At 31.5% G+C, this 26,252-nt stretch overlaps 7 protein-coding genes across 7 annotated transcripts; 2 read left to right on the top strand and 5 right to left on the bottom strand.

Annotated features, from left to right (window-relative positions):
* Positions 1-1,491: 1,491 nt before the first annotated feature.
* Positions 1,492-2,628, bottom strand: LOC125840447 (probable glutathione S-transferase). Its single transcript, XM_049519440.1, has 2 exons — positions 2,254-2,628; positions 1,492-1,855 (listed from the first exon to the last, which is right to left on the bottom strand). The coding sequence occupies exons 1-2, from the start codon at positions 2,560-2,562 to the stop codon at positions 1,511-1,513; spliced, it is 654 nt and encodes a 217-aa protein (XP_049375397.1). The 5' UTR covers positions 2,563-2,628; the 3' UTR covers positions 1,492-1,510.
* Positions 2,629-3,394: 766 nt separating this feature from the next.
* On the bottom strand, positions 3,395-4,674 carry LOC125840450 (probable glutathione S-transferase). Its single transcript, XM_049519444.1, has 2 exons — positions 4,311-4,674; positions 3,395-3,840 (listed from the first exon to the last, which is right to left on the bottom strand). The coding sequence occupies exons 1-2, from the start codon at positions 4,617-4,619 to the stop codon at positions 3,496-3,498; spliced, it is 654 nt and encodes a 217-aa protein (XP_049375401.1). The 5' UTR covers positions 4,620-4,674; the 3' UTR covers positions 3,395-3,495.
* A 5,899-nt stretch (positions 4,675-10,573) lies between these two features.
* Positions 10,574-11,789, bottom strand: LOC125840468 (probable glutathione S-transferase). The gene is made up of 2 exons (XM_049519462.1): positions 11,417-11,789; positions 10,574-11,166 (listed from the first exon to the last, which is right to left on the bottom strand). Exons 1-2 carry the CDS (start codon positions 11,723-11,725, stop codon positions 10,987-10,989), a joined length of 489 nt encoding a protein of 162 aa, XP_049375419.1. The 5' UTR covers positions 11,726-11,789; the 3' UTR covers positions 10,574-10,986.
* Positions 11,790-12,857: 1,068 nt separating this feature from the next.
* LOC125840300 (probable glutathione S-transferase) lies at positions 12,858-14,023 on the bottom strand. Its single transcript, XM_049519264.1, has 2 exons — positions 13,715-14,023; positions 12,858-13,202 (listed from the first exon to the last, which is right to left on the bottom strand). The coding sequence occupies exons 1-2, from the start codon at positions 14,021-14,023 to the stop codon at positions 12,858-12,860; spliced, it is 654 nt and encodes a 217-aa protein (XP_049375221.1).
* Positions 14,024-15,275: 1,252 nt separating this feature from the next.
* LOC125840446 (probable glutathione S-transferase) lies at positions 15,276-16,325 on the bottom strand. The gene is made up of 2 exons (XM_049519439.1): positions 16,014-16,325; positions 15,276-15,904 (listed from the first exon to the last, which is right to left on the bottom strand). The coding sequence occupies exons 1-2, from the start codon at positions 16,323-16,325 to the stop codon at positions 15,560-15,562; spliced, it is 657 nt and encodes a 218-aa protein (XP_049375396.1). The 3' UTR covers positions 15,276-15,559.
* A 972-nt stretch (positions 16,326-17,297) lies between these two features.
* Positions 17,298-18,124, top strand: LOC125840441 (probable glutathione S-transferase). The gene is made up of 2 exons (XM_049519431.1): positions 17,298-17,660; positions 17,762-18,124. Exons 1-2 carry the CDS (start codon positions 17,352-17,354, stop codon positions 18,122-18,124), a joined length of 672 nt encoding a protein of 223 aa, XP_049375388.1. The 5' UTR covers positions 17,298-17,351.
* A 5,842-nt stretch (positions 18,125-23,966) lies between these two features.
* LOC125840438 (probable glutathione S-transferase) lies at positions 23,967-24,746 on the top strand. Its single transcript, XM_049519427.1, has 2 exons — positions 23,967-24,280; positions 24,378-24,746. The coding sequence occupies exons 1-2, from the start codon at positions 23,972-23,974 to the stop codon at positions 24,744-24,746; spliced, it is 678 nt and encodes a 225-aa protein (XP_049375384.1). The 5' UTR covers positions 23,967-23,971.
* The last annotated feature ends 1,506 nt before the right edge of the window (positions 24,747-26,252 follow it).

Below are 26,252 nucleotides of genomic sequence, written 5' to 3'. Positions count from 1 at the left end.
AGATGACTGATGTGCTCATGTCACCCACCTTTTGGTCAAATCTGGTGGCTAGAAAAATCAATGATACTTGTATTTTAATTTATTTGTCCTATTTTTATTTTTAATTTATTTTAAAAAAGATATTTCTTTGTATTTTTGATAATTTTTTAGTTCATATATTCACTTGACATGTTTTTTTAGTATAAAGTTAAAGGATATATTTTAATATATTTGACATATTTTTAATTTTTAAAAAAACACAAAAATTTAAAACTTTTTAAATGGTGAGATTTTGGATAAGCCAAAAATGACAATAAATTAAAATGAAGGGAGTTTTTAATATTCCGAGTCACCTATTAATTTTAGCTTTCATTTTCAATTTAATGAGAAAATTGATATATATTAATTAAATAATATACAGTCACTGACCCACCAAAGGTGAAACTTCTTAGCATGTGAATAGCTAAAATACTTTTCTCTGACAAATAATTTTATTCGAACGGAAATTCAAATTTTAAAGTAAGTAAATTTCGAACCAATACAAATAATTTAGTTGAACCTCCAAAATTCTTCCTGAATTAAATTCTAATATCAAATTTCAATTTGAAAAGTAAAACTAAGCATGCCAGATTTGATAACCTACACGTTGTACGCACCCAAAATAAAAGGACATAAATATAAAAGGTATAATACATAAATATGTCATTTAACTTAATTTCAGTTGGCATCAATATCCTCCAACTTTGGGTGTGTATAAGTAGACACTTAAACTTGTATAAAATTGAACAAGCAAACACATGCGTTCTACATAACATAATAAACGTAGGACACCACGTAAAAGACAAAATTGCCATGTAGGACACCACGTTAAACTAATATGTCTATTTGTTCAATTTTATACAAGTTTAAGTGTCTACTTGTGCACATTCAAAGTTTGAAGGCATATATGACAGATGAAGCCTAGTTGAAGGGTCAATTTATGTATTATGCCAATATAAAATGAGGTCAAATTAAAGAAAATATTTATGTATTATGCCTAACTAAAACATAATTGTACATGCCGATTACATATCTTGTCTTTTACGTGGATAAGCAAAATTAATTTAACTCGATATAATTTAAAGTTTCGTGCTAATAGTATGCTATAAAATGAAGCCAAAAATTAACAATATGAAATACAATAAAGTAGACAAGAAGAGTAAATAGACCAGAGAGAAACAACATGATTTTCAATATCTTTATTTATATGGCTACCCAGAGAAACATCACATGGTGTCATGAATATAGAATTAATAATTGAAAACAAGAGGAAGATCAGGGGAGAAGTGCAGTAGCGGAGTCAAAAATTTCACAAAGAATATTCAAAAACTGCATAAGTAATTTTTTTATTTTTTTTTTACAAATGAGTGCACTAAAATTTTTAATTTTCTCATATTTAATTGGGCAGGCTTCAAAGGTCAAGTCCTTTCTGACGGCTTTAATTATAAAATTCAAAATTCTTCTTTATATTTTTTAAATTTTGTAAAGACCCTTATTTTGAAGCAGCAACACGTTGAATGTAAGCTTGGTAATGGGCAAACAATTCATCTCTTGGAGGTAAATATTCCTTGTTTTGAATGTAGTATTCATCTCTCCAAGCACAAAAATTTGGGAATTTTTCTTTTGTCACCAAAACAACCCCAGTTACTTCTTCAAGAACTCCAAACCAAAGTGCTGCAGCATTTGCAACAATATCAACAAATCCAAATTTGTCACCAACAAAGAACTTCTTGTCCTTTAACTCATTATCAAGAATTTTCAACATCTCATAAACTTCCTCTTTAGCTTTCTCTTGCTCCTCTCCTTTGAGAAATAAACTTTTCATCATTGATGGCCCCTACATAACAATTGGAACTTAAATTTCAACAAAATTTTTTTGTATAATTAAAGATAGGAATATACAACAATAGAAGTACATTAGTTGACTATATGATATTTTATTACTTAATTTATGTTCATCTTAGTCCGATTTTAAAAAGTAATACATAAACATACATTCAAACTTTATTGTATCTGATAATAAGCACTTTAACTTTGAAATGTATAGACAACTAAATACTTCAACTCTTCCCCATTAATGCGTCTCTTATACCCTATACTGACATGACACATAAATTTTGAAGGTGTCTAATCATGATCATATTATAAGTTAGCAAGTTCAATTAACATAATAGAGACGAGTTAAGGTGTCTATATTTAGTTGAAGTGCTTATTTACAAGTTGAAGGCAATATACCTTATCTTCGAAGAATTTAGCCCAAAAACGAGCTAAAGCTCGATCATAAGGGTCTTTAGGCAAGATGGAAGGGCCTTCAAATGTCTCATCAATGTATTCAACAATCACACTTGACTCACAAATGGACTTGTCATTATGAATGAGCACAGGAACTTTCTTGTGAATTGGATTGGATTGAAGAAGTAAAAGGCTCTTATTTTGTAGATCATCTTCCATATATTCATATTCTATTCCCTTAATCTTTAGAGCCCATTCAACTCTTTTACTAAAAGGGCTATACCATAAACCAAGCAACTTAACATCTGCCATATCTCAACTTTGGTTAATTGTGTTTTTGCTTTACTAAAATTGATGGAATTAATTTTATGTGGATGTGATCTTCCTTGAGGCTTGAGGTGTAGTCTTCTTTTATAGAGGGAAGTTTCTTAGCAATTCACCAAATTAAATGCATTAATGTTTCTTGTTTGACTATTTAATTTTGTAATCTAATTATTCCTCCAACCTCCACATGGACACTTAAATAAAAGGGGAAAATGACAAATATATTTTTTAACCTTGCGATTTAGTGAGCACATAATCCTCCGCAATAAATAAATAGTGTATATATATATATCCTTGTCATCTAACAAATCATGCATATTGAATTTTTTCTTAACAAACTTAATTTCAAAAAAGTAATCTAAAACTATTTTGTTTAATCTCAAAAATGCTACGTGGTTTTAAAAAAATATCTTATCCATCTTTAATTTTAATCTCTCCCGACGATCCAAATTCATTTTATGATTGAGATTATTATTATTTTTTCAGTTGAGATGATACTTAAATGTACACTCAAACTTGGTCATAGCTGGCAAGTAAATTCTTCAATTTTAACAATGCATATCTAAACATCTTAACTTGGTATTAACAAACAACTAAACACTTCAAACTTGCATCCTTGTAGACTGTAGTGTTTCGTGGAAATTCGAGGCTGACATTTGGGATAGGGTCTAGATGCTGACATTTTACTCTTTTAAATTTCTTGCTAACTTACTTAAACAAATACTTTTATTCATAAGTGAATCCAAGATTTAAATTAACTAATTAAATGAAATAAAGATAAATCTTATAACATGCATTTTTTTGTTAAATGCCACTAGTTCAATTCAAAATCAACCTTCAATTAAATTAACAAAAGCTGATCATAAATCCATATCTAACTTTTATTGTCACACAAAATCTTGAAATTCACTTGAGTTGTACTCATTTTGAAGCAATAACAGGCTGAATATAGGCTTGGTAACGAACAAGTAATTCATCTCTTGAAGGTAAATATTCCTTGTTTTGTGTGCAATATTCATCTCTCCAAGCACAAAAATTTGGAAATTTTTCACTTGTCACTAAAACAACTCCAGATACTTCTTCAAGAACTCCCAGCCAAAGTGCCCCAACATTTGCAACAATATCAACAAATCCAAATTTGTCACCAACAAAGTACTTCTTGTCTTTGAGCTCATTATCAAGAATTCTCAACATCTCAAAAACTTCCTCTTTAGCTTTCTCTTGCTCCTCTCCTTTGAGAAAAATACTTTTCCTCATTGTTGGACCCTACATAACAATAATAATGTACACTCAATTTTAAAAATAGGAATATATACAATAGTCAATAACAATAAAAGTACATTAGTTGTTGTTGACTAAATGAAGTTATATTACTTCATTTAGTTCAATTTTATAATAGGGCATAATACATAAACAAAACATTCAAATTTAGTTTCGACTGGTAAGTAAGCACTTTAACTTTGAAAAATATATATCCAGACATATTAATTATTTAATTTAGTCTCAAGACATATTAATTTAGTCTCAACTGATAGTTAAACACTCCAACTCTTCCCCACTAATATGTCTCGTTGACACATAATTTTTAAAGGTATCTAGATGATCATATTATAGGTTGGAGTACTATCCAATTGACACAATTAAGACGAGTTAATACCTAAAGTAAATGTCTCCACTTATGTGACTCAAAAGTATTTCCAATTAATAGACTTATATACCATGAGAAAAAAATATACCTTATCTTCAAAAAACTTTACCCAAAATCGAGCTAAAGCTCGATCATAAGGGTCTTTAGGCAAGATGGAAGGACCTTCAAATGCCTCATCAATGTATTCAAGAATGACAATTGACTCACAAATGGGCTTGCCATTATGAATAAGCACAGGAATTTTCTTGTGAATTGGATTGGATTCAAGAAGTAGAGGACTCTTATTTTGTAAATCTTCTTCTATAAATTCATATTTCACTCCCTTAATCTTTAGAGCCCATTCAACTCTATGACTAAAAGGGCTATACCATAAACCAAGCAACTTAACATCTGCCATCTCTCAACTTTAGTTAACTATGCTTTTGCTTTACTAATTGAAGGAATTTTTATGTTGTTTTCTTCTCCCTTGAGGTAAATTCTTTTATAGAGGGAAAAACAGGGAAGTTCTTAGCAATCTACCAAATAAATTAATGTTTCCTTTTTGACTATTTTGTTTAGTAATCTAATTATGCTTTCACATTCATGGCACTTGAAATAAATTAAGAAGAAAAAGAGAGAATATATCTCTTTAATCTTGCGATTTAGAATGGCATGCCACTTGTTAAAAGAGTAATCATATTTATTCTATCCGTTTAACAAATGGTGCATATATATATATTCTCGTTATCTAATGCAATAGTGCATATTTACTTTTTTTGTTAGTAAACTAAATTTTAAGAAAAATAATCTACAACTGTGTTTTTAGTTTAATATGGTCTTTCACACAATGAAGAAGACATTTTCTTCTTTCAATTTTGTTCTTATTTAGAAAAAATAAGAGTTTTATATATAGAAAAATTCAATCTGGTTTGATTTTTTTTTTTAAGTCGATGGTCTATTAGAAACAATTTGTTTACTCTAATACGTATATAACTTATAAGTAAAGAAAAGGTACGTGTACATCCTATCTTTCAGATATTACTTTATAGAATTATGTAGACTAAATATGTTGTTATTATTGTTATAAGGTTTTATATAACTAAAAAATTATTAAAAAGCTAATTCTTTCTTAAAAGATTAATTAAGATAAGTTAATAAACACACTGCTTATTTCTTATTTTAAAAAAGAAATGAAGAACATTGGGCTGTAAAGTAAAAAAATACCATAAGCAAACTTTTTTCTTTTCTTTTTTGGGTGTTGGATGGAGATAATGGTTTATGGGGTTCAAGAACATTGTAGTGTGTTGCTTTTTGTGTATAATGATGTCTATAGTGCCTTATTACGTGGAAATGTGTTGATGATGTTCTCGAGGTGGATCTAGAGGGTAGCGAGGGGTTCACTCGAACTTCATCACAGGGTTGCCAAGGTTTCGTAGGCAGCATGATTCTATTTGGGTAATTGTCGACCGAATGACAAAGTCAGCGCATTTTCTACCAGTAAAGACTACCAATACAGCAGAAGATTATGCCAAGTTGTATGTTCAAGAGATAGTGAGACTTCATGGAGTCCTAATCTCTATTATTTCAAATAGAGGTGCACAGTTTATTGCACAGTTCTGGAAATCTTTTCAGAGAGGCTTGGGTTCAAAGGTGAACTTAAGTACTGCATTTCACCCTCAGACTGATGGGCAAGCAGAGCGCACTATTCAGACCTTAGAGGATATGTTGAGGGCTTGTGTAATCGATTTCAAAGGGAGTTGGGATGATCACCTACCTCTCATTGAGTTTGCCTACAACAATAGTTATCACGCTAGCATCCAGATGGCTCCATATGAAGCTCTTTATGGGAGAAGATGTAGATCTCCTATTGGATGGTTTGAAGTTGGTGAAGCACAGTTGATAGGACTAGATTTAGTTCACCAAGCTATGGAGAAGGTGAAAGTGATTCAAGAGAGGTTGAAAACGGCACAGAGTCGTCAGAAATCCTACACCAATGTTAGGAGAAGGGCGTTAGAATTTGAAATAAACGATTGGGTATATTTGAAGGTTTCACCCATGAAAGGCGTTATGAGGTTTGGTAAGAAGGGGAAACTTAGTCCCCGGTATATTGGACCTTACCGCATAGCCAAGAGGATTGGCAATGTTGCTTATGAGTTGGAGTTACCATAGGAACTAGCAGCGGTTCATCCGGTATTTCACATCTCCATGTTGAAGAAGTGCATAGGCGATCCTTCATTGATCCTACCGACTGCAAGTATTAAGATCAAGGATAACTTATCTTATGAGGAGGTTCCTATTCAAATTTTGGATCGTCAAGTTCGTAGGTTGAGAACGAAAGATGTAGCCTCAGTCAAGGTCCTATGGAGGAACCAATTTGTTGAGAAAGCAACTTGGGAAGCCGAAGAGGACATGAAGAAAAAATATCCACATCTCTTTGAATCCGGAGGAAATGCAGATTGAGGTATTAATTTCCTTCTTAGTGCTCTTTAAAATTTTAATGGGCATGTTGTTGTTGTTGTATTTGCATGATTTCTTGTTGGGTGTTTGAATTGATGTTACACCCTTAGTTTTGTAAGAGTAACCTCATTCGAGGACGAATGTTCCCAAGGGGGAGATATTGTAACATCCGACAATTTAAAATGAATATGAAGAAGCTTGAAATTGGAAGTAGTCATTTTTGGAAATTTGGCTAAGTTCAGAATCTGGAAATTTGGCTAAATTCAAAATCTGGAAATTTGGCCAAGTGTGGAAATCAGTGAGTTTTTGGCCAAGTTTGAGCAGTCATAACTCCTAGCTCAGAATGAGCCAGGAGTAGTTCCAATTATTTTTGGAAAGCCCTTGGAACGATCTTTCCAACGCCACCGAGTTTGATCGATTCTGAGTTCGTATGAGCGAGTTATGCCCTTTGAAAGTTGGACAGTTGGCAGGGAGTCCGTCCGGAAATTTACGGGCATTTTGGTCTATTCACAAATCATTTCTTTTGAGGATATATTGTTGTGTTAGGCTGATTGTGGATCATTTTTGTTCCATTTTAAAAAAGTAAGAGTTAGGGTTCTTGAGTGAAGAAGAGAGAAAGAAGAGAAGAAGAAGAGATCAAGGAGTTTCCGTCAAAGATCGTCGTGGAAATCGTCGGGGGTGATCCCTAATAGGTATGTGACTTCATAGTGATGGGTTGATTCTTTCCCCCACACATCAAACTCGTTTTATTATTGAGAAAATATTGGTTGTGTTGTTTGGAGTTGTTGGTTGTGTTGTTGATATTGTTAATTGTGTTGTTGAAGTCCCTTGTTGATTTGGAACATGATTTGGTTGTGTTTTTGAGTTGAATCTCTTGTATGTTGAGGGATTTTATGATCCTTAGTGTTGGTTGGTTCATACCCCCACACACCAACTCGTTTTTAATTCCAAGAAAAGATTTATTTTGGTTGTTGAAGTTGTTGAAGTTCTTGTTGATTTGGGACAGGATTTGGTTGTGTTTTTGAGTGAAATCCATTGTATGTTGAGGGGTTTATGACCCCAAGTGTTTGGGAAAAGAACCTTTGAAGTTAAGAGGGTTAGAGTTGGCAACATGAAGGAGAGAAGTCAGGCTGCTTTCAGGAAACAAGTCTGCGTCGCGGCTGTGTTCCCTCTGTGAACAATATCTGCTCTATTTTCAGAATTTAATTTTGAAATTCTTCTTAAGTTTAGCTATCCTAAATTATTCCTAATCATCATGGGGTCCTTCCAAACACAAATCATTACCCTTGAATTCATAATCTAATTCAAGGAGAGTTAGTTCCAAGTCAAGTAAAGTTAGAAGTCAGGTGAAGTTAAGAGTTAAGCTTAGAAATGAAGTAAGTCAAAGCAAGTTTTCAAAGTTGTTCAAAAGTCTTTAGTGAATGTTTTAGCTTCATTTCTTAAGACTCGAGTTTCAAGTCAAGTCAAAAGTTAAGAGTTTCATGTTAAGTTAAAGAGTTTCACATCAAGCCAAGAGTTCAAGTAAAGTAAAGAGTTTAAAGTTGAGTTCATTTCTCAAAGTTATTAGGGAACTATGTATTCCCAAAGAAGTTTTAAAGAAATGTCTTTACATTTAAACAAGGTTGGAAACTGAGATTTCCAAAGAGCCTTCGGGATAGTTTTTTTTTGAGTAATTATCTCAATCAGCAGGAAGACATATGTTTTAAAAACATAAGAGCCAGTACATTTTTGGGAGTAGTATCGAGCACCGAATTGGGAGAGCGTTCAAAGAACCCACAGCCCCCATAGAACCATGTTAGCCACCATGGATAGAAAAAAATCATACTTTTTAGATGAATCCTTTTCATATTAGACTAGTGGATCCATTAGGCAGTTCAGGTCTTATACCTTTGGCCGGGTATAACATGCTCTGGCAGCACCATGGGTAGAAAAGAATCATACTTTTTAGATGAATCTTTTTCATATTAGACTAGTGGATCCATTAGGCAGTTCAGGTCTTATACCTTTAGCCGGGTATAAGATGCTCTGGCAGCGTGAGGTCGATCGTTGTATCATCACTATAGCTCTTATGTGATGGTTGTCGATTAGAGAAACTCCCACAACAGTTATTGTATTTTTATACACAGAAAGTATTGTATTTTATATACATCAGTTCAATTGTATTTCTATATATATCTCAGGCTTGTTGTATCCTTATATACACACAGAGTTTATAGCATGTTTTAAACAGTCTTTCTTTATATCGCACTTGTTTTAAATTGCCTTATATTAAAAGAAGTCAGTCAGGTGGAGTTGAATTGAGCAAGGTAAACTTTTTAGTTTCGTCCAAATTTCCTTCTAGCCTATGTTGCTTAGTTTTCCAGCTCGCATACTCGTACATTCCATGTACTGATGTCAGTTGGCCTGCATCGTCTTATGATGCAGATACAGGTACCCCGGATCAGCATCCTACACGTCGTTGATCCAGCTGAGCACTCCAGAGTCAGTGGTGAGCCTCTTTGCATTCTGGAGGACTTAATTATTTTATGTTCTTAGTTTTTGTTTTATTAGGATGTTGCGGGGTCTGTCCCAACATCCATCTCAGTATTTTAGAGGCTTCATAGACAGACAGTCAGTCAGTTAGTTTTGAGTCTCTCATCTATGTATATATGTAAATATTCTATTTTGAGATTCGAGTTGCCTTTATGGCCATATTTTATAAGTTAAGTTGTTTCGTAATATTGCATTGCATGAAGTTATTCTGTTGGGTTAGGTTTCTGAGTTAAGAAAGCCAAGCCAAGGGTTCGCTTGGGGACAGAAATGGTCTCCGGGTGCCAGTCCCGCCCAGGGTGTAGGCTCGGGGCGTGACAAGTGCCTTATTACGTGGAAATGTGTTGATGATGTTCTCGGGGTGGATCTAGAGGGTAGCGAGGGGTTCACTCGAACTTCATAAAAATATATACAATATATAAATAAGTTATTCTTTAATTTGTTATATATATATATGTAGAATATGAACCTCCTGAAACAAAAGATTAGAGACTAACTTAATGATTGATGGGTTCAGATTTTCAAACCCATTAGTGAAAATCTTAAATCCGTCATTTCATGTGTTTCATGTTGTTCTTAGGTTGAACTTTTTTTTTTATCACTAGTTCTTTTAGGAGTGAGCAATACAATACTAACAAAGATGACTTATGTGCTAATGTCACCCACTTTTTGGTCAAATCTCGTGGCTTGCTATGATTAATTAATATGCAATTACTGACCCACCGGTAAAAGAGTTGAAACTTTCGAATAGAAATAGAATAGTCAAATTTTCAAATGTCCAAACAATAAATTTTGTATTAAATATATATTTGTTTAGTATTGCTTTCGTTTTAAAATATGAATTGTTGAGACATCTTTTATATTTTAAATTAATTTAATTATTTCATTTGAATATTCTATGTGATAAGTTCAGGAAACTTTAATTGTTTTTTAAATTATTCTAAAGATTAATTTGACAAGAATTAATAAGAGCAAAAATGGAAAGTAATGTCTAATTTATGTCTTAATCTTTTTTTAAAAGGGTATAAAACACCCAACAATTTAATTATTATGAAATGGAGGAAGTATTATAATAACACATATGAATTATATATATACATAATTATACACTTTGATATGATATTTAGTATTTTGATAATTTCTTTTATAAATAATATCAAACACCCTACCAAATACCAATTTTTTTTAAAATGTCTACTAAATACAATAATATCAAAGTCGTGATATAAAAAATTCCAAATATTAATATATTATCCAATATCTATCGTATCATATTCATCCTAATTCCTGGTACAATGTGAATAGCTAAGATGCCCTTTTTTGACAAAGTAAATTTTAGTCAAATTTAGAGTAATAGAGTTTAAAATTATAAAATCGATATGCAAATAGTTTGATTTTTTTTTTTATGCATAGTTCGAACTAATACTTATAATCTATTTGAACCCACAAAACACTCTCTAAATTCACCCCAACTTTTATTGCCACACAAAATTTTGAATTTTCAAAGATGAATAAATAGGATTGATTTCTCAAATACTTAACTAACTAGTTATTATTCCAGAAAATCAATGTTCTTGGATAAAGCAAAATAACTTTCTTTGTTATAACGATTAATCAAGTGATCATACGAGAAATCAATTCGAATAAGGAGGTGTTGCAGCAGCTTGAAAGCGAGCTTTGAAAAAAGCAAGCAACTCATCTCTTGAAGGTAAATATTCTTTGTTCCCATTAATGTATTCATCTCTCCAAGCATAAAAATTTGGGTATTTTTCTTTTGTTACCAAAATAATTCCAGTTGCTTATTCAAGAATTCCCATCCAAAGTGCAAGAAAATTAGCAGCAATATCAGCATATCCAAATTTGTCACCAACAAAAAACTTCTTATCCTTTAACTCATTATCAAGAATTTTCAACATCTCACAAACTTCCTCTTTAGCTTTCTCTGATTTGTGAAAGAAACTTGTCCCCACTGCTGACCCCTGCAAAATAATACTCAATACTCCTCTGTTTAACGATAGTTATCTATTATTGACTTGGCAAATGAATTAAGAAGTAGCACCCTTATTAAATATAAGTCATCTAAACATTAAAAATAAATACAATAAAGGTAAAATAAACACAACATGATAAAATATTCATTGATTTTATAAACTGAACAAATATTATTGGACATTCTAAAATAGTACACTGAACAAGTAAAGATGGATGGATGAAGTAAAAAGAATATACCTTATCTTCGAAAAACTTAACCCAAAAACGAGCTATAGCACGATCATAAGGGTCTTTAGGCAAGATAGAAGGGCCTTCAAATGTCTCATCAATGTATTCAACAATCACCATTGACTCACAAATGGACTTTCCATTGTGAATTAACACTGGAATTTTCTTGTGAATTGGGTTTGATTCAAGAAGTAGGGGACTCTTATTTTGTAAATTTTCTTCAATAAATTCACATTTCACACCCTTAATTTTTAAAGCCCACTCAACTCTGTGACAAAAAGGACTATACCATAGACCAAGCAACTTCACTTCTTCCATCACACAATTATTGTTCTACTATATATTTTTTTTAATATGTTGATGAATTTTATATGTTGGTTCTAATGATTTGGTCTTCTTTTATAGAGGGAAAAATGAACAAGTTTCTTAATAACAATGCAAAGACAAATTTTCTTATTTTGACAAAGTCAATTTTCTAATTTAATGATGTATATTGACCGAAGACTTTTAAGTCTAAAAATAAGTGGTAGTGGTTGAAGCCTGAAGGTTATGTTTACGTAGATATGGGTGCAAGTGGATATATAGGCATAAGTTCATAAATGCATAAATTGTAGTGATTTGGTTAGACACGTAGTAGTTGAAGCCTGAAGGCTGTGTTTGATTTGACACGATGTTTAAAAAAAAAAACTTTTGAAACTTATAATCTAAAATAATTAGTATTAAATATTAGTGTGGTCATAAATTATTTTATTAAGGATAAATATTTAACCGAATGTGTCTCAATTGTTATACATACGTCGAGAGGACTATAGTCAATCGTTGAATTAGTTACTCCATATATATACATAACAGTTAAAAGTATATTTTGTTGCAGTGATATAGCATAACAGTTAGGCGTGAACAGATGGCTAAGCTAGCTTCATTTGACAAGTAATTTTATTCAAAACGGGAAATAAAAACAACAAGAAGTGATATATGAGTTAATATCTCAAAAGGTGAATTATGAAAATTTAACTAGCAAAGTTATTAAACTTTAGAGTTAAGTTGAATGATTTTATTGATACAAAATACAATTTAAAATTACCATGTTTGATAAAATATGACGGAATATTCAGGATTAAGGCTGGATGATGATATAAACTTATCACTGAAGATATAAACTCATCCTGCATAAATTTATATCTTCAATAAAACAAATTATTAGTCTCAAACTTAATCCTGAAATATTTTTCTTATCTCGCGTAACAAATGACCCCTAATAGTAGCAAAACAATAATTTAAACTAATAATACAATAGAATACAATAAGTAACAACCATTCAAACAAGATTGGCTTTATAACTACATATATCTTAATATATACATAGTTCGAACGTGGGATAATACATATATGTTATTGTTATTGTATACGTAGTTCGAACCAGTATAGTAATTCAATTAAACTCCTAAATTTATTCGGCAACTTGAAAGCGAGCTTTCAATTTGGCAAGCAACTCATCTCTTGAAGGTAAATATTCCTTGTTTTCGCTGCAATTAATGTATTCATCTCTCCAAGCACAAAAATTTGGAAATTTTTCACTTGTGACTAAAACAACTCCAGATGCTTCTTCAAGAACTCCAAGCCAAAGTGCTGCAGCATTTGCAGCAATATCAGCAAACCCAAATTTGTCACCAACAAAGTACTTCTTATTGTCCTTGAGCTCATTATCAAGAACTTTCAACATCTTATAAACCTCCTCTTTAGCTTTCTCTTGCTCCTCTCCTTTGAGAAAGAAACTTCTCCCCACTGCTGGCCCCTACTAATTAAAACACTCAAAAGTTAAGTATCAATAACAATTTAACTTATTTCTGTATATCGGAATTAAGTTTAAGCAAGTTGGAATCAGTTATATGCTCATGTCAAACTCTAAGTCCAATACTATACAAATAAAAAAGGAAAAATGTATAAGTAGCCCCAATCTATGCTCGAAATCTCACAGACACACTTATATTATACTAAGGTTCTATTACCCCAAACTTATTTTATAAATAATTTTCTACCCTTTTTGGGCCTACGTGGCACTATTTTCTGGGCCTAGCGCGTGTTGACAATTTTTTCATTGACAGTGCCACGTAGGCCGAAAAGGAGTAGAAACTTATTTATAAAGTAAGTTCAGAGGTAATGGGACCTTAGTATAGCATAAGTGTGTCTCTGGAATTTTTAGCATAGGTTGGGGCTATTTATGCATTTTCTCAATAAAAAACACAAGAATTTTACCTTAAAAAAAAAGAACATAGGTATAAACATACTAATACGACTAAAATATACCTTTTCAGCAAAAAACTTAGCCCAAAAACGAGCTATAGCTCGATCATAAGGGTCTTTAGGCAAGATGGAAGGGCCTTCAAATGTCTCGTCGATGTATTCAACAATTACGATTGACTCACAAATGGACTTGCCGTTGTGAATGAGAACAGGTATTTTCTTGTAAACAGGGTTCAATTCAAGAAGCAGAGGGCTCTTGTTTTGTAGATCTTCTTCTATAAATTCATATTTGACGCCCTTAATCTTGAGAGCCCATTCAACTCTGTGACTAAAAGGGCTATACCATAGACCAACCAACTTAACATTTGCCATCTCACAACTTTAGTTCTCTGTTTTTTTTGCTTTACTATGTTTAGGAATTTTATATTGTGGTTTTGATTTTATGAAATTTTGTTCTTCTTTTTATAGAAGGTAAAAAAAAAAAAAAAAGTGTCTTGGTATCCAAGCAAATGGTACTTTTCTTCTTTGACAAGTCAATTTTCCATATTGATTGTTTCACTTCTAATAAGTATTGTTGGTAAAATTTTGAGTAGAAGGTTCTATTCGACTAATAAAGTTCTACCACACTCAAATATGTGGATGCAATGATATATATAAGTTGTCGAAGTGCTCCTTTCTTGAAGGCGCGTTCAAGCCCGGAAGCTAAGAAAAGCACAGGGTAGGCGCAGGGGCGGTTCAACGTACTTGGAGGCCTCTAAAATCTTTTAACTAAGGCAACTATTATATAAATTGTTAACATTATTGTATAAGTAAGAAGTTGACAAAACTGTTTATAAACCTTTTTTTTTGTTTAAAAACACATGAAATAAGTCAATTTATACATGCTTGTAATTCACTTTATCCAAAACATGATTTTTACTATTGATTCATATTTTTAATAGAGCTCTAACTTACATATAGTATAAAAGGGGTCTAGAAAATTACAACGCGAGAGTTAGTGAGGAGAATGTAAGAAGACAAAACAACATTTTTCTTGATTTCTTCTATTTGATTGAGGTTAAGGAGAATAAAATAATATATATTTTTAAAAGAAAAATACATTTGTTTTAGATAATAAATTTTTACTATAAAAATAATTAACACATAATTTATTGTGGTAAAAATTAGAGTCCCCCAATTTACATATGCCTAATTTTTATAAGCATTGAGCCGACACTGGGTAGGCGCTTGGTTGTATGATGGTGTGGCACAGAGGTTCAATGATGGTGTGGCACCGAGGATAGATGGGAACTCATAGTTTGAAATCAACAAAAGGACCTATGTCCCAAAGACGGGATAAAGGGAAAAAAGGATAGATAAGTCATAAATATATTTAGACGACATTTTGCAACTTACGAAGGAATATTAGCTGGCACTAGTACAAGCAACGATATTTTCAGGTGGAGCGTTTCTACTGGACATAATACTTTAGGGTCTGAGTAGAGTTTTTCTATTGACTGATACTCCTTATCTATAAATAGCAGTTTTTATTCAGTTGTAAAGGATTGAATTCTAGACAATTATTTGGCTGAAACATCAAGCAACCAAGCTCCATTATTTCATTTATTTTTCTTTGCTTCATTACTTTTCTTATTAAGCTCATTTATTAATAAATTTAATTGCTAATACACTAATTAATGAGTTAAATCGATACACATGTCTTTAATCTCGTAACAAATTCAACTATATCATTTTTTCTAGTAAACAATTACAAACAAGCTAGAAAACATAAGGTCTCCTTGGCTCAAACACATAAAACAAAAAATCACTTAAATTGAGAAAATTAAGCTAGCTAGGTTCCTCTGACTTAAGAGTTTTATCCCAAACACAAGATATTTTAAAATTTTACGCAATCAATTAGACAAATCTTCATTTAGCTAGTGCTTTAGCTTTGAAAAAACTAAGCATCATGTCTCTATCAGGAAGATTTTCTTGAACTTCACTACACTTAAGATACTCATCTATCCAAGCACACAAATTAGGAAACTTTTCACTTGTAATCAACACATTTCCAGTAGCTTCTTCAACAATTTCAACCCAAAATGGGATGTAATTTGCAGCAACATCAACAAATCCAATTTTATCTCCACTAAAAAACTTCTTGTCCTTAAGTTCATTGTCAACAATTTTCAGCATCTCATAAGCTTCTTCTTGTATGTTTTTCTCTTGTTCCTCTCTTTTGCTCCATAGAGCTTTCCTCACTGCATCCAAGCACTTAAAACCACAAAGAAACGTTAATTAATTTCACGTATGATTACTGAACTAGCATATGCTTTGTAATACTAATAATTACTACGTATGATTACTACGTATAACAACTCACCATTCCATCAAGGAACTTAGCCCAAAAACGTGCGATAGCTCGATCATAAGGGTCTTTAGGCAAGATAGAAGGACCTTCAAATGTCTCATCAATGTATTCAACAATTACTATAGACTCACAAATGGGCTTTCCATTGTGAATTAGTACTGGGATTTTCTTAAGGACGGGATTTGATTCAAGAAGTAGAGAACTCTTGTTTTGTAGATCTTCTTCTATAAATTCATATTTCACTCCTTTAACTCTCAAAGCCCATTCAACTCTACGACTATAAGAACTACCACTAACACCAATCAACTTAACTTGATCTACCATATTCTTGTATTGAAGAATATTTTTTTTAATGATGGTTTGGTTTAGTCTTCTGATTTGTTCTTTTTCTTATAGTCTTGAGAAATTTTGAAAATTTCTTGTTGGCCAAGCATATGCATTTTTTCTTCTTTAATTTCATTACATTTGGTAGTTGATTTTGCATTTGCAACTTTGTGTTTGTGTACTACAATATATGTGGAAGTCAAAAGTCATATTTATTTTTGGTATAAATATAAGGAAGTTTCTAAAGTAGGCATCACGCATAAGACATCTTTGAGTGAATGACGAGTCAAAAAGTAACGCTTAAGTGTATGCTTATATATTTCTTTCTTTCCACTTGGGGTTGTTTATTATAGTCCAAAAAGTTATAAGTTCGAAATTTTAACTCATGACTTTTAGTTTATTTTTTGTCTGTTTTGGTAAAAAAAAGTTGTTTTTGTTAAACTTAATTGACTTTTAAGTCAAAAAAATAAAAAGTAGGGAGAGTTGTAATTAAGTTATTTTTAAATTTTCCACACTCCCAAAAAGCTAAAAGAAACTTAAAAATAAATTTAACCAACTTTCAAATCAATCCAAACAGGCTATTAAGGTCAAGATAGAGTAAAGAAGGATTAATGTCCGGTGTAATTATTGAACTTTATTCATTGTAAAACAAGGGGAAGGGAGCAAATATATGCTCATTAACTTTGCAAAAAGAGGAGGGCCATTGATCTTGTTAGTAAGAACTAAGCAAATATATGAGTAAAGTATTTGGTAAATTGTTAGCTAAGTGCTTACGTATGCCATTCAATATCTTCCACAAACATGAATTAATTAAATGAGCATTTGTTTAATTCTTACGCAACGTTTGGTCCCATGTAAATTAAAGGCAGATAAAATATAGGAAGATTTTCTTGAATAAAAAATAAGAAATTTAGGACTAGCTACCTCGATTTTTTCCTTTTATAAAAGAAGATCATAATTCAAGAGACAACCACCACTAAAATATTCTTTAACATAGTAAATTAGCATTATAACCAAAGTTGTGATATGACACAAGTAAAGTTGTTAGGTTTTTGGTATAGTCCATTTAGTCATAGAGTTGAATGGGCTTTAAAGATTAAGGGTGTAAAATATGAATATATTGAAGAAGATCGAGATAACAAAAGTCTTTTACTTCTTCAATCCAACCCTATTCACAAGAAAGTCCCAGTGCTAATTCACAATGGCAAGACCATTTGTGAGTCAATGATCATTCTTGAATACATCGACGAGACATTTGAAGGCCCTTCCATCTTGCCTAAAGACCCTTATGACCGAGCTTTAGCTCGTTTTTGGGCTAAGTTCCTTGATAATAAGGTATATTCCTATTCACATAATTTATATAAGTAGTCGATTCTGACTTGCTTGAAATTGAGACGTAGTATATTGTTGTTAAGTTTTGAGTGTGTACTTTGTAGGTTGGAGCGGTGGTAAATACTTTTTTACGCAAAGGAGAGGAGCAAGAGAAAGGTAAAGAGGAAGTTTGTGAGATGTTGAAAGTTCTTGATAATGAGTTCAAGGATAATAAAAAGTACTTTGTTGGTGACAAATTTGGTTATGCTGATATGGCTGCAAATTTGGTGGGACTTTGGATGGGAGTTTTCCAAGAAGCATCTGGAGTTGTATTAGCAACAAATGAAAAATTTCCAATTTTTTGTGGTTGGAGAGATGAATATATTAATCGCAGTCAAGTCAAGGAATATCTACCTTCAAGAATTGATGAGTTGCTTGCTTTTTATCAAGATCGTGTTCGTGCTCAAGCTCCTACTCCTCAAAAATAAATGAATACTCATATGCATTGGAATAAGATTGTGATTCTAGGAAGAATCTCGTAGATTCAATTATGTATAAGTGTGCAAATGAAGAAAAGAATTAAAATGTGTGTTTGTATAAGATTAAGAAATTCCTAATAAAATTATTTGTTAGAAAAAGCTAGTTTAGCCAACTAGTAACATACCAAGAATTGTTTGTGGGTGACAAATTTGGGATTGACTTAAAAAAAAAGTAGTTTTGGTTAAACTTAGAGCCTGTTTGGATGGGATTTTAAGCTGGTCAAACTGGCTTAAAAGCCAGTTTTTGACTTATTAGAGTGTTTGGCAATTATCAAAATGACTTATTTTAAGTCAAAAATGACTTATTTTAAGCCAAAAGCTAAAAGCTAGGGGGGGGGGGAGCTTTTTTTTTTTTAACTTAAAAGCACTTTTATGTTGACCAAGTATATTACCTTTTTGCCCTTAATTCTTTTATACAATTTCCAAATTGCCCATATTGAAATATTATTATTATTATTATTATTATTATTTTATTATTATTATTATATTCTTATTATTATTATTATAATTATTATAATTATAATTAATTATAATAATAATTATTATTATTATTATTATTACTATTACTATTATTATTATTATTATTATATTATTATTATTATTATTATATTCTTATTATTATTACTATTACTATTATTATTATTATTATTATTATTACTTTTACTATTACTATTACTATTACTATTATTATTATTATTATTACTATTACTATTATTATTTTTATTATTATTAAATTATTATTATTATTATTATTATGTTTATTATTATTATAATAATAATAATTATAATTATTATTATTATTATTATATTATTATTATGTGTATTATTATTATAATTATTATTATTACTATTACTATTATTATTATTATTATTATTATTATTATTATTATTATTATTATTATTATTATTACTATTATTATTATTATTATTATACTATTATTATTATATTATTATTATTATTTTTACTATTACTATTACTATTATTATTATTATTTTATTATTATTTTTACTATTACTATTACTATTATTATTATTATTTTATTATTATTATTATTATTATTATTTTATTATTTTATTATTATTATTATTATTTTTTTATTATTTTATTATTATTATTATTATTATTATTATTATTTCTGAAATATGAATTTATATTCCTCTTATAAGGTGGTAAAGAAATATGTGAATGATAGAAAAATATTATTACTTATGGATGTAAAACATAAATTAATTTTGTTTTAATTTTTTTTTAAGTATAAAAACCTTAAATTAATCAACTTTTTATCATGTTAACAGCTTAAAGGGTATTTCAGACATTTTGATAAAAAAAAGTGTTTACTAGCACTTATTTGCCAAACACATCAACAACTTTTTTTTCAACTGCAACACTTTTATCCAAACACATAACTACTTATTTTAAAAATAAGTTCCAGCACTTTAAAAAGTTACTTTTTAAAAGTTACTTTTTTTAAGTCAATCCAAACGGGCTCTTAATAGACTTTTAAGTCAAAAAAATAAAAAGTAGGGAGAGTCATAATTAAGTTATTTTAAATTTATTTTAAGTTATTTTAAATCGAAAAATGGCCTAAAATACCCTTGAACTATCGAATTTAGTACAAAAATACCCTTCGTCCACCTTTCGGCTCTAAAATACCCTTGACGTCAACGTACTGGCCCTGAAATGTCCTTATTTTTGACAGCCACATTTTAAAATATTATTAAATGTATCATTTATTGCGTGACACGATTTTATTGTTGTGTTCTAGAGTTAACCTAAACTAATTAAATCTCAATCCAAACCTAGATCCACCTAAAGAATCATTATGGAGAGCCCATTCTCTATTTTACTCTCCAAATATAGAGAATGGAGAGTATAATAGAGGTGGATTGGAGACGATAGTCTTAAAGTTAAAATCAAAGCATTTGTAATGAATCAAAAGGTCATTTTTGAAAATTTTCATAAAATGACCGTTTTACCCCTCTCGATAATTGCCCCGAGTCCTAATTGTTGGATTTTCGAAGTTGGTTTGAAGGAAAATTGATGAAAAGTTGAATTTTTGGAAAGTTGAGTTTTTAAGAGTTAAAGTTTGGTTAAAAGTGCTACTTCGAGTCATTTGGAGTTTCGAGACTCGAATCGGATTTTCGTCGATTCCAGAAGTTTTAGAATGTCGAAACGGGTCTATGAGAATTTACGGAGTCGAATTTGGAGTTAAAACAAAGATTTGAGGTCCTAAGTTGCTAAAATTGTGAAATTTTGATCAAGAGTTGACTTTGGTCAACAAACGAGGTTCCGGTGTTCGAAATGGAATTCCGAGGTTACCGTTGGATTCAGGGGTGATTCTAAGTCTAGAATAAGTCTTGGTTAAATTTTTAGAGTCCCCGAGTGCGTTTCGAGTTTTTGAGTCTAAAGTTAGTTTCTTGACGCCTTATCGGATATTGGGTCAAGGAGACCTCGAATTCAAATTCCGACGATTTCATTGAGTGCGAAATGTCATTTTCAAGCTAGTAGCATATTTGGTTTGTGTTCGGGAAGTGCCAAATGAGTTTTGGGTGAGCTTTTAAGCTTCTTGGATGCATTAACACTATTTCAGCAAATTATGACAACTAAAGGGTTCATTATTAGTTTTAAAAGGTCGAAATTTTTTTTCGAAGGTTCTGAAATTTTAAGCATTAATTATAGGACTTATCTGCAAATTTTGGTGCATTTACACTAACCCGAGATTGGACTTTTATCGCAAATAAGAAATAATTGTTTACCCAGTAGAAATGATATTTGACTGGGCAAACGAGCATGAAATTGAGCTCCGATTGAACGAGCAGGTCCGTATCATTATTTAAGACATTTACAAAAAAGAATCGGGTCATTTCACTATCGTATGAGGAAACTACGGCCTTTTTAGTGAAAGATTAACTGTTGTTTTTCTGGTGCATAACAGCCATGTATTGTTATAAAAATCTCAGACTGTGTTCATTTGGTATTTTGAGCATATCGGGAGTTCTAGAGATCGGAATGGAGTGATTCTTACGGGTTTCTTCTTGAATTAATATGAGGGTTAGTATTCAATCTTCAATTCGACATTTTCTCATAATTTCTTTATCTGGTTTTTTTTTCCCTATCCGTAAACCTCTTGGGAAAAATTAGGGTTTTATCGATTTGGACTCCCTTTTTGATGAAAAAGGTATATTTACGATCCTTATGTTATGGGTAAACTAATTTTAACATAAAACTATTGATTCATCGATTATTTTCATCATATTAGCCGCGTACAATTTGGACTTTCCTGGTAAAGTTAAAGTTTGATAAATTGAGAATTTCAAGGTCGATCTTAACTCTGTTTCTGATGAAATTTCATATCTGAACTTATCTAAGCATGGGTAAGATGTTTTTCAAGAGATATCTCATTTTCGAGTCGGGGTTTTGGATCCGAATATTTTAGGCTTCTTCAAGAACATGGATTTTCCTTCAAATTGAGTTTGTGAATTGATTTCAACTCCGTTTTCAAATTGGTTTTCACCATTAGCTTCCAAATACTTTAAGGATCATTTTACATCAAAAATTTCCAGATTTGGGTATCGTTTTCCGGTATGAGACTTTTGGACCGTTTTGCCCCTTTTCCCTAAATTTCTTGATTTTGGTGTCATTGGACTCGAATTGTGATTGTGAAATTGTTTGAATAGATTATCGTGATTCGGATTATACTCGAAAAGGAAAGGCTCAAGTCAAGTAATTTTTGGAGTTCGTTTTAAGGCAAGTGGCTTCCAAACTTTGTAAAACTCTTAGACTACGCATGACTACTTTCCTAATTGTGTTGGGGAGTAATGGGGATTGAGGATGAGTTTTATTTGTTGATTGAAATTGTTGTAAATGAAAGATGGGGAATAAAACGAGCTAAATGTGTTATACGTGACTTGAATTTGTTGAATAAGTCATGTGATAACTAATATTGAGGGGATAGAAGAGCATGAGTAGGCTATGATTGATACAGACATTGATGTTGAGACAGATGATGTGTAATACTATGATGTGGTCGTGACATGGTTGTGATTGAGACAGGTGATGTGTAATACTATGATGTGGTCGTGATATGGTTGTGATTGAGACATGTGATGTGTAATACTATGATGTGGTCGTGATATGGTTGTGATTGAGACAAGTGATGTGTAATACTATGATGTGGTCGTGATCTGATTGTGATTGAAACAGGTGATGTGTAATACTATGATGTGGTCGTGATATGGTTGTGATTGAGACAAGTGATGTGTAATACTATGATGTGGTCGTGATCTGATTGTGATTGAAACAGGTGATGTGTAATACTATGATGTGGTCGTGATATGGTTGTGATTGAGACAGATGATGTGTAATACTATGATGTGATCGTGATATGATTGTGATTGATGACATGTGCATATTCATTATTCATCTCATGTGTGAACTATCTGTTGCATGAGTTCTGAGACACTGATATGAGGATGGATGGATATGAGACACAGTTGAGCCTAGCTCCGGCTAGAGCTATATGAGATGGACTAGCTCCGGCTAGCAATTTGGATGCCGATGGGATCTGGTTCCGACTGTGATACATGGCCCATGTGTGGCCCCCATGGGTTCTGATTTGAGTATTAAGCGCGGACTGATTACGTCAACAGATGTGTATCGTAGGACAAACATGCATCACGACTACATGACATCATTATTGCATTTTGCATCGCATTTGCCTTATCTTTGTCTGTGATGTGTGGATTGTATCGCTTTACCCTTCTTATGTGGAATTTGATCTACTTGCTCTTATTTGTTGATCTGAGGTTGATGAGGATATACTGTTGGTTCTGGCTGTTGAATATGGTCTGTTTAGTATAGGTTGGTTGGTTTGCTGCTAGATTGAAGTTTCGGTGGTTCGGTTGGGATTGAAAGGAGTTGTTTGTAGCTGCTAGTTTTGCTTAGTTTAGAGTTACTTGCGAGTACCTGTGGTTTTCGGTACTCACCCTTGCTTCTACACAATTGTGTAGGTTGACAGCTCTCTTAGATTCGGCTTAGTATTTTCTTTAGCAGATTGAGCTTCGGGACATACTCGAGAGGTAGCGGTTCATTCCAGACGTGCCCTTGAGTTATCTTTACTTTCAGCTTTGTTCTATTCGAGAACTATACTCTGAGACTTGTATATTTTTATTCGAATTCTGTATTTAGAGGTTTGTACATGTGACAACCAAATTCTGGGTAGTGTTGAGTCTTAATTAAAGTCTTCCGCTTATTTATTATCTTTTATTCTCGTATTTCTACTTCTCTATCGTTGTGGTTGGGTTAGGCTGACGTGTCCGGTGGGAAATGGACACGTGCCATCACATCCGGATTTGGGGTGTGAAAGCATCCCAGTTATAGTCGGATCCTTTTCCAATACTAAATCAAATCACTAATCAAATATTTTTTTCTCGATTCACGATTTAAGGCGATTTTTTATTTGATTTAGTTCAGATCTAGTTAAAAAACAATAGCTTTGTGACTTAATTTTTCTAGTGAATAAAACTTAGTAATCGTTTGGAGTGACGACTTATCTTGTACCACAAAACATATACTCCAATTACACTATGAACAATTTTAATTTGTTAGCTAAGTGCTTACGTAGGTCATATCAATGCCTTTGAACAATTAATATTAATAAGCATTATTTCTCTTTCCAAGTCTTGTACAACGTTTGAACCTTCAACCACTCCCTCAATTTTTCCTTGTATAAAAGAAGATCATGATACAAGACATAACCACCACTAAAATTTCCTTTAACATTGTAAAGTTGTGATATGGCACAAATTAAGTTGCTAGGCTTTTGGTATAGCCCATTTACTCACAGGGTTGAGTGGGCTCTAAAGATTAAGGGCATCGAATATGAATATATAGAAGAAGATCGATATAACAAGAGCCCTTTACTTCTTGAATCGAACCCTATTTACAAGAAAGTCCCAGTGCTCATTCACAATGGCAAGCCCATTTGTGATTCTATGGTCATTCTTGAGTATATCGACGAGATATTTGAAGGCCCTTCCATCTTGCCTAAAGACCCTTATGATCAAGCTTTAGCTCGTTTTTGGGCTAAGTTCCTTGATGACAAGGTAAATTCATCTTCATTCAATATATTCTTATTTGCATAAATAGCCGACTCGATCTGACTTACTTGAGATTGAGGCGTAGTATTATTATATTTTGTAGGTGGCCGCGGTGGTAAATGCATTCTTACGCAAGGGAGAAGAGCATGAGAAAGCTAAAGAGGAAATTTGTGAGATGTTGAAAATTCTTGATAATGAGCTCAAGGACAAGAAGCTCTTTGTGGCTAACAAATTTGGTTATGCTGATATGGCTGCAAATTTGGTGGGACTTTGGATGGGATTTTTCGAAGAAGCATCTGGAATTGTATTAGCAACAAATGAAAAATTTCCAAATTTTTGTGCTTGGAAAGATGCGTATATTAATTGCAGTCAAGTCAAGGAATATCTACCTTCAAGATTTGATGAGTTGCTTGCTTTTTATCAAGATCGTGTTCGCGCTCAAGCTCCAACTTCTGCTACTCCTCAAAAATAAATGAATACTCATATAAGTTTTGGATTATGTATTGGAATAAGATTGTGATTCTAGTACGAATCTCGTAGATTTCAATTATGTATAATAAGTGTGCAAATAAAGAAAAGAATTAAAATGAGTGTTTGTATAAGATAAAGAAAGTCCTAATAAAATTATTTGTTAGAAAAAGCTAGCTTTGCCAACTAGTAACAAACCAATAATTAACTGTGTTGTGTTACTGTTCTTAATATGTTGATTGGTCAGTGATTCTACAATAATTAATCGTATCTTATTCTCTTTTTAAGCAAAATTTACCACTAAGCAGAGCGCTTTTTATAAAAAAAATCATATCAATTGGAAAAGAAATAGAAAAAAGCAAAAAAAGTAAGATACGATTAATTATAATTACAAAAAAAGTAAGAACTGTTTGATGAAATAGACAGTGCGTGGCATATGTAAAGAAATATTTAAACGATCAAATCATGACTTATATGTGTAAGCCTCTATAAAAATATAAATATAACTCATATAATTGTAGTACAAGTTCGGGGAAATGGTCCGTATTAATACGAGTCCAATATAATAAAAATTAAAAAAAAAAAATGATATATCTTGGTAAATTGTATTTACTCATCATAAATGTAAAATCTTATTTGAATGCCTACGTAGAGTCAATGAATATATTTTTAGGTTATTTTTAGTTGATTTATATTAATTTGATATTTTTCTTAATAAATTATTTATAACGAGTTTATTTTATTAAATTATTATTTTTAATTATGCTTTAAAAATATAAATAATTCTATTAATATCTTATAGAGTTATTTAATGATGAATATAACATTATAAAAATAATAAATTTCTATTGATTTATTTAAAAAATAAATTATTTTGAATATGAAAGGCTAAATAATAAAATTTTATTAAATTATTTAACTATGTTAAATTTAAACAATTTGAAATCTAAACCTGGGTGTAGATAATACAATTGAAAAAATATATATGGAGGCTAAGTAGAGTTATTAAGGGCCTACCCAGGGGCGGACCTACGTGTCCCTTAGGGGTTCATCCGAACCCTCTCATCGAAAAATTACACTGTATATATAAGGTAAACTTTTGATGTTAAGCGTATATATAGTAAAATGAACCCCTTCAACAACCAAAAGAGGAGCGTGGCTCACTGGCAAGGGGGTTCATTGTTGAGCTGCAAGTTCCAGGTTCGATTCTCATTGAGTGCAACAGGTTTATACTTTTTTCCTGCTTTGAAAAGGTTGAGATGGGCTCAGGTTTTGGGCTTAGAATACTCAATAAAAGGCTTCATTATTTTTGGATTCAATCTAAAACTATATTATTTTTCTTTTTATGTTATATCTTTTTCTTAATTTATCTTTGTTTAAATTTATTAGCCACATTTTTTATATTTTTGTCTTTAATTCTTCTTATTTATATTGCTCATTTTATTTCTACATAACTCTCTTCTCATGTACTAACTTAAAAAAACTCTTTGAGAAAATGATGAATTGTTAT

The sequence above is a fragment of the Solanum verrucosum genome, unplaced genomic scaffold (genome assembly GCF_900185275.1).
Source record: "Solanum verrucosum unplaced genomic scaffold, falcon-dt-bn FXZP01000137.1, whole genome shotgun sequence".
Classification (NCBI taxonomy): domain Eukaryota; kingdom Viridiplantae; phylum Streptophyta; class Magnoliopsida; order Solanales; family Solanaceae; genus Solanum; species Solanum verrucosum.
Note: the sequence above shows the minus strand (reverse complement) of the source record. Positions and strands in the feature narration are given on the sequence as shown.

Bases quoted from the DNA above. Each gene is read 5' to 3' on its own strand.
- LOC125840447 (XM_049519440.1), bottom strand. From the start codon at position 2,562: ATGGCAGATGTTAAGTTGCTTGGTTTATGGTATAGCCCTTTTAGTAAA. The intron at 1,856-2,253 runs GTATATTGCCTT...ATTGTTATGTAG, and splicing joins CTAAATTCTTCGAAGATAAG to GGGCCATCAATGATGAAAAG.
- LOC125840468 (XM_049519462.1), bottom strand. From the start codon at position 11,725: ATGGAAGAAGTGAAGTTGCTTGGTCTATGGTATAGTCCTTTTTGTCAC. The intron at 11,167-11,416 runs GTATATTCTTTT...ATTATTTTGCAG, and splicing joins TTAAGTTTTTCGAAGATAAG to GGGTCAGCAGTGGGGACAAG.
- LOC125840450 (XM_049519444.1), bottom strand. From the start codon at position 4,619: ATGGCAGATGTTAAGTTGCTTGGTTTATGGTATAGCCCTTTTAGTCAT. The intron at 3,841-4,310 runs GTATATTTTTTT...ATTGTTATGTAG, and splicing joins TAAAGTTTTTTGAAGATAAG to GGTCCAACAATGAGGAAAAG.
- LOC125840438 (XM_049519427.1), top strand. From the start codon at position 23,972: ATGGCACAAATTAAGTTGCTAGGCTTTTGGTATAGCCCATTTACTCAC. The intron at 24,281-24,377 runs GTAAATTCATCT...TATATTTTGTAG, and splicing joins CTAAGTTCCTTGATGACAAG to GTGGCCGCGGTGGTAAATGC.
- LOC125840300 (XM_049519264.1), bottom strand. From the start codon at position 14,023: ATGGCAAATGTTAAGTTGGTTGGTCTATGGTATAGCCCTTTTAGTCAC. The intron at 13,203-13,714 runs GTATATTTTAGT...TTTAATTAGTAG, and splicing joins CTAAGTTTTTTGCTGAAAAG to GGGCCAGCAGTGGGGAGAAG.
- LOC125840441 (XM_049519431.1), top strand. From the start codon at position 17,352: ATGACACAAGTAAAGTTGTTAGGTTTTTGGTATAGTCCATTTAGTCAT. The intron at 17,661-17,761 runs GTATATTCCTAT...TGTACTTTGTAG, and splicing joins CTAAGTTCCTTGATAATAAG to GTTGGAGCGGTGGTAAATAC.
- LOC125840446 (XM_049519439.1), bottom strand. From the start codon at position 16,325: ATGGTAGATCAAGTTAAGTTGATTGGTGTTAGTGGTAGTTCTTATAGT. The intron at 15,905-16,013 runs GTGAGTTGTTAT...TGTGGTTTTAAG, and splicing joins CTAAGTTCCTTGATGGAATG to TGCTTGGATGCAGTGAGGAA.